Raw genomic sequence first — 14,748 nt, forward strand, 5'->3', positions numbered from 1 at the left:
GCACTGAGTCTGTTTGAAAACACCCCAATGAATTTTACGAAAATAGAGTATGAAAATTGAGTTCCGTGTCATTTTTCAGTGCCCTCAATGTTTTCTTCATGTCGGTGCCTCCTGATCCAGGGCCGCAACTGTGGTGAGGAGCAGGCGGAACTGGTGCCCCGGGCGCTGGACCAGAAGAGGTGCCAAATTCACCCTTTTACTGCTTCTTCTACATGCCAGAGGACGCCAAAATTCCGGCTTGCCCCGGAGTGTCCCTAGGGACCTGGTCTGGGCCACAACTGTTTAAAAAGGATATGAAATTATAAAACCGAAAAATGAGTCCAATATCTGCTACATACATTTGCTGTAAATTATTATTAACTATTTGTTAATAGGAATTATTCCGCAATTCCGAAATGAAATTTATTTAAAAACCACAAGTGAATAAAAACTACATTATTTAAAAATGAAAAACTGCATCATATTGAAAAATTAAAAAAAAAACTAGTTTATAAAAATTTAGTAGTAAAAAATAGGCAAAAGCTTAAATTATAATATTTTTAGTTTTGCAAAGTTTTCACGAAACTCTAATAATACAATAAAAATACAGTAAAACTCCTCTTAACGGATACCCCCCTCATATGCGGTCACCTCTCTTTTACGACCAAATTGTAATTTCCCCGTGAATAATAAAAGTATGCTTTTCAAACCCCCTGATTAATAGTCACCCCTCTTTTACGGACGAACTTTTTTCTCCCACCGGTGCCCGCAATAGATAGGGTTTTACTGTATTGGTAATAAATAGGATTTTTTTTCCCATTTATCAATGCACATGTACATTTTTCAAAGATATGTACATTCAACAATAATTTGTATATTTATCAATTATCAAAGTGTGTTATCATACTATGAATATGAACAGTATACAATTGCATTACAGTAAAAAACTCTTTTTGCGGACACCAGTGGGACAAAAAATTTCGTCCGTAAAAGAGTGGTGCCCGTTAGTCCGGGGTTTGAAAAGTTTTTTCCAAACCCATATTATTTGGCCGTAAAAAACGGGTGACCGCATCTGAGGGGTGTCCGTTAAGAAGGAATTTTAGTGTAATTTGTAATTTTTTATGATATATATTTTTTGTGACACATCATAAAATTTATTGTGTGTGTATACGTGTGTAAATATATCTGTACATGTGTAAATAGAATATTATAGACAAGTTTAGACCAGAAATAGACCCCTTTATAACAAATTATTATTGACCTGGAAGGACAAGAAGTCCCTTTAAGGTCATAATTTGGGTGTATACATATGTTAATTTTTTTTTTTTTTTTGTGCAATTTTGTCTTGTTATCTGTCTTTTTTATGTACCTTGTTACGTGTTCTGTCCAATAAAAAAAAAATGGAAGTGAAATTTTCCGTGAAAATCCCCATTTTTATTTACTACATGCATTTTGCTGCAGGTGCATTAGCCATTTTTGAGACTTAGATTTAGATGAGATGCCGTCCTGTTCATATTTCCGAAGAATTGAATCATCACAGATCGCACCGCTTTCGACGATTTTGCTCGTAACTTTGCCGATTGCAAACACAAAGTGGACGGGATGGCTTCCATACTGGTTTCCACGTGTCTCCGTTGCCACCAATATTTTTCATACCAACTCTCGTTATTCTAGGTTTGAACTTCATGGGTACACTAACTCCGCCATAGAAACCTCCATTGCCGTAAAACTTGCTCTTCTTGAAAGTGGATTCGGGTTGGCTACCAATTTCGACATCGTAAAATCCTTTATCAGCTTTGAACCAGTCAGAAGTTAAAATACTTTTATGGTTGAAGTCATAAGGCTTAGTTTTCCATAATCTTTCATACCATTCGTTTCTTCTGTTACTTAATATTTCAGACGGTACGTCTTTCACATTTTCTGCACCTGTGAAAGACAGAACATATATAAATATAGAATTTAAAGGTAACAGGGGGTATGACATTTTACTGGCGAACTTTTGATCCTAGAGGCATACTTCCAATCAGAAAAAGTATCCAAATAACGTGTAGTAGGCTACTCAGATATATCATTCATGTTGCAAGGAATTGTAGTTATCAAAATAAAAAAAAACCTCACATTTAATACCGTCCCAGTGCCCAAAATCCCAATTGCAAAGTTGTTGTCTTGCCTGTCCTGATGCAAACTAAAAAAAAAAAAATCCAACGTTTTTAAGTGCAATATTCACTGAGATATATTCAAATTCGAAAAAAAGGAGGAAATTTGGGAAAAGTTAATTTCTTTATTTTGATAACTATACAACCTTTTACAACATGAATGACGTATCTGAAGCCTACACGGAATCAAGTATTATGTTAGATAATACAGTGGAAATTTCTTTTAAAAAATGGAGATCTATGTTTTAGAAGATTTTGGAAAAAAATTTTGCCAAACTCAGTGATGGGCAAACTTTTTTAGACGCGGGCCAAAAAAATAAAAAGAAAATTTTTTGACGGGCTGGACATATTCGGACATTGATCCATAATTGGAACTTTTATGCTTAGAAATGAAGAGGGGTTGTATATTTTAAAGACTGCCAAGGTTCTCCATTGCAAATGAGAGACAATGATTTATCTATATATGTATTATTACAACTGTGAAAAAAATAAACAAGTATATTTTCATAACTTTATGCACATTTATTGCATATTTGTTTCATTTTTTTCCATATACAAAAGTTTTTAAAAATCAATTTCTATTTTTATAGATTCTCAAAACTATATTTTCCCTTATGCAGAAAAAAATACCTTTTAAATGGATTTTTTTAAAACACCGAAACTGAAAATTGATATTATTTTGAAATCTGTGGTGGACCGGATAGAACCTCTAAGTGGGTCGCATCTGGCCCGCGGGCCGTAGTTTGCCCATCACTATTCTAACTGATGAACCTTCTGAAAGACCGATAGATTTTTATCAAATGATTGAGGAATATTATTATTTTATTCCTTATTATGATTATTATTTTATTCCTTATTATGATTATTATTTTATTCTTTATTATGATTATTATTTTATTCCTTATTATGATTATTATTTTATTCTTTATTATGATTATTATTTTATTCCTTATTATGATTATTATTTTATTCCTTATTATGATTATTATTTTATTTTATTAATTTATTATATTATTTTTACTTTTTTTTAATTTTTGGAAATGTAACTGAAAATAGCAAAGTTTCTGATCCTTCAAATACAAACACAACGCCATAACAGGCAAAATGCCCAACGAGGTGGCTAAGAAAAAGATGCCCATAACAAGTATGGATGTCATATATTACTAAAATACAGCAACTCAATTAAAAAATCAATTTTAAAAACTAAAAACTACATGCACAAATGATAAAATATTATACAATGCCCCATTTTAAACGTGTTAATTGTGATAAAATTTACTACCCACGGGGTTATATATATAAGCTCTATATTAACACCCCTATTAGAGAAGAATTCCCTGTGACACCACAATCTAGAATTGTCCCTTACCAATCGAAAATTCAAATAGGCTACCGGTTGTAGGATATAAATTGAATGGTATCTCGAGTTCAGTGGCGTCAGGTGCAGAGCCGGGGTTCAGTAGGTGCTCGAGCACCCCCACAGCAGTAAAAATTCATTCAAACAGCCCAAAATTCATTCAGAAATTAAATTTGCCATATAAAGCTCAAGCCGAGCACCCACAGGCATGGCCCCACATGGGCGGGGCTGACAGGGCTCTAGCCTTGGGGCCCGGGACAATTATCATCATTCTTTGATTTTTCACGCTATAAATTAACTATAGAAGATATACGATTGTCTGTGGAAAGTTTGACCGGGGGGCTGTAAAGGATCCCAGCCTAGGAATCGCATTCATTCAGCCTGGGGCCCTGCTTTAGGATGCGGGGGCCATGCCCACAGGTGCATAACACAGCACCTCTGCTCTAGTTATCCTCCAATCTATGGGAGAATTCGACGTGGCATAAAATCTCCACACTCATAAACTCGTCTGCTGGATTTTTTCCGGAAATTTCTCCAAATTAATTTCATCATGCCTCCCTCACTCGAGCGCTACCACTTGAAATCCCAGCACTTAAACCACTTTATAATGCCCAACCCCCGCCCCTTCAAAAAAGGTTGAGCACCTGTTGTAAATGATAAAGAAAAAGGCAACTGACCTCTAGAAGCGATGAGCTCCAAACGATTGTCTTTGGAATCATTGCTATTGACCAGAGTCCACTCCTGTTCTTCGGTTTCCCAAGGTTTGTCGATATTTTTGTCTGAATATTCCTTTTCCATGCCCTTTGCTTGGATCGCCTTTACGATGACTGCTCCGCAAAGCAAAAGGCCAAAAACCATTCCTGCTTGAAAAGACTGATCATAAAATTAAAAGAAATTTAAAAAACAGTTATTTCATGTGACTGATATTTTATAGATTATGCTATTATATTGACTTAATATATTGTTAATTATATTGTTTTAATATGATTTCCATGGAATCGTAAGTTGTGTAAAATACTTGAAAATCGAAAAATAATTAGATTGAAATTTTAATTCGAAATATTTGTAAGAAAAACGTTCATGCTAAAAGTTAAAAAGTAACAGGATAATATTGATTATACCCTGCTCAAAACAATTAGGATTAGGGGATATATGTATTATTTACTTAAATTATGAAATTTATGATTATTATTTATATATTACAACTCTTTGTGAATACCTAAAAATGTTCTTTATCAATATTTTATCAATTAAAATGTTTAAAAATCACAATTAAATGAAAACTACATTTCTCCTAATTGTTTTGAGCAGTGTAGTTCTCGTGGAAGGAGCTATGAAGACAATCACACAATGATTCATTTTTTTGAATGTAGGGTTTGAAACTTGGTAATTTCGTACTGATTTTAGTTTTCGGGGAATCAAAAAAATTCTTCATCATTTTCTTTGTAGCTTTAGAACAACATGAACCCTATACAGGGTGTCCTGTAAGTGCTAGCATGGCCTTTATCTCATCAGCCGTCCGTCACGCGCAGAGATATTTAAAAAATACTCAACAGGCGTTCAAAAATTGCTCTGTACCAGTTTTGCCGGGTAAAATACAGTGTGTAGCAAAATAAAACATCTAAAACATCTCGCCGCTGTGGTGGTCGAGTGGTTATAGTGCCGGACTCGTGATGCGAGGATCCGGGTTCGAACCCCACAGTGGTGGTCGGCTGAAGTTGGTTTTCTGTGGTTCCCAACTTCAAGGCGCAAATGCGAGCCGATCTCCCCGTTAAAAAGTCTCGCCACAGAGAGCAACAGTCCTACAACGGTAAATCATTCAATCATAACACTTCACTCATAGTTAGAAAAACTGGGGGCAGATGACAGCACTACACATAACAAGCATTACACAGAAACAAACTTTACGTCAGGTTGCACTACACGTACACGCACATTCCCGCATGTACCCGTTCGTTGGGGGGTTCCGCGGGGGGGGGTGCATGTTTGGTGTAGCAGTAGTAGGTAGGGCCTCCAAAAAATGGCTCGGGGATCCATGATGTTCTTAAGTCAGCCACCTCGTTGGGCAATTTGCCTGTTGTGGCGTTGTATTTGTATTTGCATAAATTTACACATGGTTCCCTATGTGCTCTAACTTCCAGTTAGAAAGTTGTTGCCCTTTCTCTCCTGATGCCAACAAAAAAAAATTCATGTTTGTAAAGGCAATATTCACAGAGCTATTTGAATTCGACGGACGGTTGATGAGATAAAGGCTGTGCTAGCACTTACAGGACACCCTATATATTCTGCCATTATAATACCAAAATTACAAAATGAAGAAAAAGACCAATTTTCACCGTGATAACGTTCCACAAATACATCACAACATTACCGAGGCTCTACTCTATTATACGGGGTGAAAACTTGAATACGTTTCAGCTCAAATAACTCATGAACCATTGGTTACAGAAACAGGCTTTCAGTTATAAAAAGTATTCAAATAACGTGCCCATTTTAGATATGCCATTCATTTTACTAAGAGCCATAAAATTTAATTTTTTTTCATACGGTCCCCTGTTCTCGAATTTGAAAGTTCTTTGACTGACTTAAAGTTGTGTAAGTTAAAAAGTTTTTGTCCCGTTTCTATTGAGCCCAAAAAAAAAAAAAAATCATATGTTTCTAAGCGCAATAAAGGTAAAGAGTAAACTCTGCAATATCGTGAAACAAATAAGGCTTTCGTGGCCATCATGTAAAGTAAAATTCAAATTTTTTGGGTTTTTGGCCGAAAAAACTTTACGTCACGTCGGCTAAAACATCCGAAAACTTTGAATTTTAATCTGCAGTACCACAGCTGAGATATTTGAATTAAAAAAATCTTTGGAAATGAGGGAAAGAACAGCATGTATTAAGGGACAAAGGACTATATATATAATTTGTGAAAAAAAAGTTTTTTCAAAGTGCAAGTTTATTAAAACTTGCTAAAGCTACGTCGTTATTTTGAAATGAAAACGAGCAGTAATGCTAGAGAGCCATAAATCTCCAACACATTTTACCAGACGAGTGACTGGGTTCAGCAGGCCAATTTAAAAACATTCGGTCTGTGGAGCAGTGATTACCACATATACACAAAGTTTCATATTTCCTGAGTATTAGCATTTGCGTCTGTAGACATTGGCAATTGTTGATGAAGTCATTCAAGATCCGGTGAAACACCAGCTGCCAGCAGAAATTTAAAAGCCAGTGTATGTGAGAAAGATAACGAAAAAACATTGCTTCTTACTTACAGTCCCAACAAGAAATATTCAAATTTGGTTAACCATATTTTTTTAATGTTTTTACACCATATTTCCGTGGAATAAAAGAAAATATGAGCAAAAGCTAGCCAGGAATTCAAAGAAATGAGACATATCTGAATAAAACTTCGAATTATTCAAAACGTTCGAAAAAACGATCGAATTAAACAAGTAATTTTGACATTAAATTTAATAGGAAACTCAAGGGGCATTCTTAAAATTCGAATTACTTAAGTTCGGATTAGCCAAGTTCGCCTGTATTTCATTACTTATATACGTAAATTTCCTCTATTAAAGAACTTACCATTTTTTAGAGTCTGTTTGAGGTTCAGTTTATAAAAAAATGACCGCTCCTTGTATCTCTCGATGCAGTTTTATGCATCGCTGTTGAATCAAGTGTCCAAATCATAAGTGGTATGTCATTACGTTCGGACACTCTCTTTCCGTTTGTTTCCGGTGTTTAATTGTTTGTGTGATTTTTACTGAAGTGTGAAATGAATGCAAAAGTTCCGTAATATTCGAATGAACATGGAGAAGAAAAAAAAACCTTTCAGATATATAACTACAGTATACTTTTTTTCAGAAAGAGGTTATGAGGTTATATTCTTTCTATTGATGCTGCAAACTTGATAATTACAATCCGGTTATATCTTTTACCTAGTCTAAAAAAATGTTGTACACAAAATATTTCGTCAACTCTTTATGTATGGTTTTTTATGGCCTATAAAAGTTTTGAATACTACATGGCCTGCAGTAAAATATCTTGATGGTAAAAGAATGAGAATACAGAGAGATAATAATGAGAATATACACTCTCTCCGATTAACGAACATTAAAAAAAAAGTAACGGAAAAAAGTAGTACTGCAACCTTGGTGATATTTTGAGAAAATGATTCGAGTTTGTCTGCTGCTGGTGGTTGTAATGAGCATGGTCCCCGATCCCAGGGCCCAACACGATTCTCATAATTTTTAGTTTTTTTACACTATAAATTACCTATATAGGAGCCCGTGAAAAGTCTGGCTCAGGGGCCTCTACTGAGATCCCCATCCCTAGGGGCCCTGTGGAGGCCATGGTGATGTGATAGCAATTTCATGTTACAATCAAATTATTTAGCGTTAATGTTTTTTTAGTTGTTAAGGTAGAAAGATTAAGGAGATTTACAAAATTGTGAAATGAAAAAAAAGCACGGAATTCTTGAATATCCTACTTCAGTGAATTCGTATAGGCCAACATGGTAGCAGTACACAGTGGCGTATAGCCAGGGGGGAGACCCAATCAAAATTCTGCCTACATTGTCGCCTATCTTTCTAAAAATGACTAACGAAGTCTTCAAAGATTGCGACAAAAAAACAAGTTCTGAATTTTTTACTGTCGTTCTATGTTGATTTTACATACGCTGTGAAATCTAAGTATAATAGTGAAAATAAATAATACGTTGTATGTTCTAAGCATACACTGTACAATTGATAAAAGCAAGTTTTTGAGTAAGGAAAAAAGAGGGCTTAGAATATACATGGACTGCGGTTATCGCAAAGCTTATAACTTCCAGAAGCTTGTGTTCGTTTTATAGTATGTTCTCTACCACTTCAATACTGATATCTTCATACCCGAAGTGGAGTACTACATTATATTTTCATCAAGTGGTCAATATTTTTTCTAGATATTTTCTTTTCCTTAATATTCGATTGGTGAGATTTTATTAACATTTTTTGAATACATATTTTTTTCTTTGTGTTCATACAATATAAACTATTACTATTAATATTTGTTTATACAGTATTAAGTAATGCAGTTTCCTCCAATAGTCTGGCTCTGGCTCGACCAGTAATGCGGCGTTTTCGGGTTGACTTCCTTCGGGTTGACGGTTCGCGCGAGGGGTTACAATGTGAAGCAAAGATCCGGAGTCACGTGTCTCCGGTCAAAAGGCTGGTCAGGGAATCTCGCTTTCAATGCTTTCCTTATGGCTATTCGTATGACGATCTACACGCGCTGTCTTATTTTTGATTAGAATGGCCAACACTTGCGCAGCTTTCGGATGTTCTGAATGGTTTAGGAAAGGGAGACCAGTATCCTTTCACAAGGGAATACTATTTTGCTCATTCCCCTTCTTATAAATTAAAAATTGGAATATTAAATTGACGATTCAGTGGATTTCTGACGTAGTCTCAGTTTTTAACGATTCCATTTTGGATTTAATTCAATTAAAGTTCCAAGTTTTGGTAAAATTCAAATGTCATGGGCCATTATTAAATGTTTTAATAGAATTTTTGGTAATAAATGATTGAAGTAATGAGTTTTATTAACTTTTAACTGAAATATATGTCTCCGCAAGATTTGGCGAGCTAGTGAGTTTATTCGAGTTTCACTCAACTTGAAGAAAATATGCTTTTCAGAATGAGGAATTTATGGCAAATACAGTATTTTATTTAAATAGAATGTAATGAAAATTCAATCTCTAGACAATGGCAGTTTTGCATAAAAATGTATAACTACCTCTAAAAATAGTATTTTTACCTCTCTTCACGCTTGAGATAAAACTATTACAGAAAAGAAATTTTTTTATTGATTAATTTGCGTTTGCGTTGTATGTGTGAAATTGCCCTCAAACAAGAAAAATCAATTAATTAATTGATTAATTAATATTCAGTCAATATCTTTATTAGGACCGTCTGAGTTAAGATCTGACGTCACTATGTGTAACTCCAGATGTTAACTTGAAGAAAGAATCATTCTAAAAACTACTTAATGCCTAAAAAAAATGAAGATTCACATATGTATACTTCTGGAGCGAAGAGGTTACACATATGTCACATGTAACATACATTTACGTACTCTAAATTATTACATATATACGCTACACGAAATTTCATTTCTTATAATTTAGAAAAGTACTGACGATGAGGTATTGCCATTTTCTTGAAAAATTCATTTTATTCCGGAAATATTATATAAGTGTTTAAATTTTTGTGTGATAAGGTTATAAAAGGTTTTTCAGGAATGTTGGAAATGAAACTTTTACTTATTATTTAAATATCTCATGACTGAATATGGTACGAGTGTGAATGTGTTACATTACATAACATAATATGATGCATTATAATTATATACTCAAGATAAATGTATGATTAGAGTAATTTTAATGTTCTTGGAAGATAATTTTTATGTTTTAATAACCCCTAGTTAAAATAAATTTTCGAAATTAAAAGTGACAAAGTGAATGAGAAGAGAATATTTGAAAATATAAATGACATAGACTGTATATATAAGAGATAGGTTATATAATAAGGTTTAAAAACTCAAAAGTTATTAGGAATTATCCCTTTTGGAAAATAAAACAATTTCGTTTTTCAATATTTGTTTATATTACATTTATATAGAATTGATTTTTTTTTCGAATCCCTCATTCCCTAAATATTTTACAAAAGAATGAATGAAATTCATTGAACAGATGAAGGAAAGTTTTCATCAACTCGATCGAGTCAAATTTCGTTACAGCAACATCCTAGCATTAACACGAAATCACTATGTTCTGCGAAAACGAGCCAAATGTAATAGCGCAGAACCTGTTCTTCCCCCGACAATACAATACTGCTCATCTTTTCTTCACGTTCGACAAGTTTTATGAATAGCGTGCGCGGTCTATTTATATCTTTAGTCTATGCTTGCAACTTAGGTCAAAGATGTTTCATTAGTCAATGAATATATGTTTCAACTTCCGAGCTCCCAAAATTATGATACCCGGGGACAAATCCATCCGCCTATGCGGAAATAGCGCCTTGTTCGTATCTATGCACAGAAATTTGCAGTACATTTAATTTTTTTTTCACCTACCTTCCGGTAATCCGGTGATTTCAGTACTTCATCATAACCCTAGTCTTATATGCTCCGGATTAGTGAGAATCTACTGTATACTTTTTGAGATCTTCGAAGCGATGACATGTTAATACTGTATACTAGGAGCAGTGATTTTGTAAAATATATATATGTATGCATTAGAAAAACAGCTGCAGACATATCACTGATTATCGTACTCTGGCACAAGACATTATTGACATCGGATATCTGAAAATGGTAGTTGAAATAATACCAGGGACTGGTTTACATGCTCGAATCAATATTTTATGTACTAGCGCCGGATACATACGTAGGCAGAGAAAGAGGAGCATGGAGACGATCATCCACTCCCTGTTCAGTGAAAAAAATTGTATTATTGACATAGGTGGCAGGGTGGAGGTAGAACTTAGCCGCCCGCTTCCGTTCACTATACACGCTACTTCGGTGATTCGCAAAGCCCCCCCCCCCCCCGTAGGGGTGTGCATTCACTTATAGTCGGGTATTTAAAATTTTTACTTGCCCCCAAGATTGTCGGACAATAGATGCGTTTAGCCCTGGTTTCCTCCCCAAACAGTAGCATAAAATTACCTAATGTATTGCGTCAAAACATCGCTGCAGGAGTCGCTGGGGTTCATGAATTTATACCTCAATCACATCTTCAACATTGAATTCATCAATTCTCATTACGATGAGTGTGCAGAATGCACGAAAAAAATTGTTAAACGAATGATGTCTTGATATAGGGAAAAAACACCGGGATTCTGAAAATAAGACTACTTAATGGAAAAACGCCTGAAGCGAGGACTTCTTAAGTTGTATGTTGATAGAGACGTCTTAACCGGAGCGCCCGGGAGTGAAACTATGGTAGAGCAAGCGGGTCTGATTCTGCGGGGACCGAATTCATCCTGCAAGCGCCCCTTACACACTGTGGCACCAAAATGTGTGCTCGCTCGGCTGACCAAGTTATCTTGAGGTGGCCCTGGACCGGGGCCCTGGATGAAACAAAAGAGCGTCTAAATTACTAAAGATTTATTCACAATTAAGATAGATTCTGAATGTTTTTCTTAAATTCAGGATATTATTTCTTTCATTAGTTCAAAAATTTCTTCAGTTCTGAAATTATTTCTTCAAATAAATCTAAATTTTAATAATTTTCGTTTAGTGTGGTCATGTATTTTTATGCGGATTTGATTTTTCAGCACTTCTGTATATTCTGTAATTATTTATGACTTTTTCTAGATGCCAACTTTCTCTCTCTTGAAAACTAGTACAAAACCTCGCTACAACGATACTCAATAGTTTCATGGATCTTGTTCCAGATGCCCGGTGAGTAACGGTAAAGCTTCCTATGAGGCACCTAGACCAAGGGCGTAGCGGGGGGGGGGGGGGGACTTGGGGGGTCTGGTCCCCCCCCCCCCGAAATGTGAGAAAATGACCGAAAAAAGGGAAAAAGATGGCCAAATCCATTGTTCTGTCACTTTGGTCCCCCTCCGAAATGAAAGTGGTCCCCCCCCGAAAGAAATTTCTGGCTACGCCCCTGTCCTAGACAGTATCTTTGTCTAGGTAAGGTGTGGCCACAACGGGACTCTAAAAAGACATCTTTTTCCTTTCAAGAAACTAATGAGGAACGTATGTTGGAAATTCAATTTGATTTTTTTTTTCCAACCGACTTTCAAGAAGGGCCGAAAACCTCAATATGAATTCGATCGAAATGAAAATCTGATGATTCTAGTAAAATTTTCGATTTTAATTTTTGTTGCATTAGTTTTCTATAACATTTGTAAGAATTTTAATCATCTTGAAGAAAGCCATTTTGAAGATAAGTCATTTCCTCGACGTTAATCTTGAATAAGAATTAAACAAAACCTATCGAATTTTGCTGCTTATAATCCGCAGATGCAAACTTCGCTAGTTTGAGGAAAAAAAGGCATCACGTCCGCAGCGGTATATAACCGATATGAGAAAATTTCCTTTATCTATATAAAATCGCTCTCAAGGAGGGGGTGTTTAACACGGTTTTGTAGAGAAAATATCAATTTTTGTACTGGCATCTACCCAATCAATAAATATTTAAAAAATATATGTTTTTGTTAATAAATTTTTAACGTAATTATAACTAATGAAACCTCTCTCAGAAAAAAAATTAAACCGTAGATAAGACGCAGTGGTTTATCCGCACTAAAGCAGCACCTCCTAGAAATAGAAGGCCTCTGCACTGTTTGCCATAAACGTCATTCAGACTACCTAGCAAGTTTGCTACATTTTGAAACACAGCATCCTATTTCGTTTCTTCTTATTTTGGCATAGAATCTTCCTGATTGGCTCGCAAATACCGCATAGTGATTGGATATGGGTCATATAAATCGCCAATTCTCTGAGCCCGATCATTTTTTTTCCTCACAACGATGATACTGGCACGAGCATTTTTCCCCCTGAATATTCTGAGGGAAAATGGACTATTTACTGACGTCACAAGCAGAATGTATAGGCCTTCTATCTGTAAGAGGTGCTGACTTAAGCCACTTCAAAGTTAAGACTTTTCTCATGCAACTTCGATCCACACTGAGAAACTCTCATTTCTGACGTTTTGTTTTTATTTCAACGTAATTTTTTTAAACGTATAATCTACGGACTATATGCAGCTAAATAGGTAGGTTAATTGGGACTTCCACGGAAATATGGAAATAAAATAGTGTACCTCACATATCCGAAACAATGGGGGGGGGGGGGGCAGCGGCAAATCCATTTCGTATAAGAGAAATTTAGGATATGTATCTTCGTATATTTGAAATGAGGTTTTTTGAAGCTGATGAAATATAGAATCAAATGTATGTAACGGTAAATGCGTTGAATCTCGGTAATGCATAATCACCAATTGTCTCAGTAAGTTTGATAAATTTCGCGACATTTATCACCTTTACCGGTGATTATGCCTAACCCTTTTAGACCCTGTATGCACAACCGTGCGGGTTGCTCCTTTTCAATTTAGATATTCTTTTTTTTACTTCAGGAATGTTTAGCTCAAACTTCAAGAATTGTGCATTATCGTTGAAATTAAAGCTGAAGTCCCTGAGGATAAAAAAAAATCTACAAAGAAGAAAACAACCCCTTCCCAGTGCCGTCTTAACACATGGGCCCACCCGGGAGCGGCCCAGAAGCCTCAAGAGTAGAAGGATGAGATCTAGTTAAAATTTTCTAGAATTTACTAGGTAGGGTCTCAGGAAAACCACTTGGCCCGGGGAGCTCCCATGATGCTCTTAAGACGGCCCTCCCCTTCCCCAGGGTCGTAGCTTGCTTTCTCGGAGGCAATCTTTTCTTGGAGTCTCCTTGAAATGGTTATGTTCAGAAAAAGGAAGAGTTACAAGCGCTCCCTCCCCCTCCATTCGGCTCGGGGCACCGCCCAAGTTGCCTCAGAATAGTTACGGGCCTGCCCAATTGGCAGGGTCCGGTGCTTTAGCCGGTGTTTGCTTGCCCCTTCTGTGTCTTAGTACTGCGTCTGAAAGGGATGATTTCGAATGAAGTTCACGAGTTTCATAAATATGAAAGAAATCATACGGAAAAATATCACTTTTTAATTTAACCACTTTTATTATCATCTTAGGCCGTACCTGATGCGTGCACTATAAGAATTTTACCATAAAACTTAATTAAAATAAGTGAAGAAGATAGATCCTTTGTGATGAGTATCCTGAATAAATGTGTGACGTTTTGCTTCTTTTTAATGTTTTTAAATTTCTTAATGAAATCAAACAAGTTGGGTTTTTATGCTTGTTTACAAATTAAATAGCAGTAATCCCATTCTAGAAGAAGCTTTCCCGACTTCTTCGCCCCTTAATATCCAACCATGAGGTGGGGGGATGGGGACGATCACCACACCAAGAGTCTGATAATATGGTAGAAGGAATCTGTTCCGTATGTTATGGGACAGTAATGACTACCAAATTATGCCTCTGACACATCACTCTAGATTTCCGCCTGGGGGAGGGGGGGGGCGCTGACTACTGTTTTTGCACCGGGCGCCACTAGGTCTAAGACCGGCCCTGAAGGAGGTGTTAGAGTGTGAAATTTGAGCCGAAATTTGACGTGAAAAAAAATTCGCGTCAAAAATCATAGAGGAAGTGGATAGGTTTTAATCGGACTTTTTCAGCT

General features: G+C 35.9%; 1 protein-coding gene across 1 annotated transcript; it reads right to left on the reverse strand.

The window, feature by feature from the left end:
• Positions 1-1,485: 1,485 nt before the first annotated feature.
• LOC149073054 (uncharacterized) lies at positions 1,486-7,103 on the reverse strand. The gene is made up of 3 exons (XM_089246167.1): positions 7,069-7,103; positions 4,170-4,365; positions 1,486-1,905 (listed from the first exon to the last, which is right to left on the reverse strand). Exons 1-3 carry the CDS (start codon positions 7,069-7,071, stop codon positions 1,514-1,516), a joined length of 591 nt encoding a protein of 196 aa, XP_089102293.1. The 5' UTR covers positions 7,072-7,103; the 3' UTR covers positions 1,486-1,513.
• Positions 7,104-14,748: the final 7,645 nt, after the last annotated feature.

This window comes from Pholcus phalangioides, unplaced genomic scaffold, assembly GCF_987345545.1.
Source record: "Pholcus phalangioides strain wild (caught in Gottingen) unplaced genomic scaffold, Ppha-v1.0 ptg000017l_1, whole genome shotgun sequence".
Classification (NCBI taxonomy): Eukaryota; Metazoa; Arthropoda; class Arachnida; order Araneae; family Pholcidae; genus Pholcus; species Pholcus phalangioides.

Coding starts and splice junctions, on each gene's coding strand:
- LOC149073054 (XM_089246167.1), bottom strand. Junction 1,906..4,169: donor GGAGCTCATCGCTTCTAGAG/GTCAGTTGCCTT, acceptor TGTCTTTCACAG/GTGCAGAAAATGTGAAAGAC.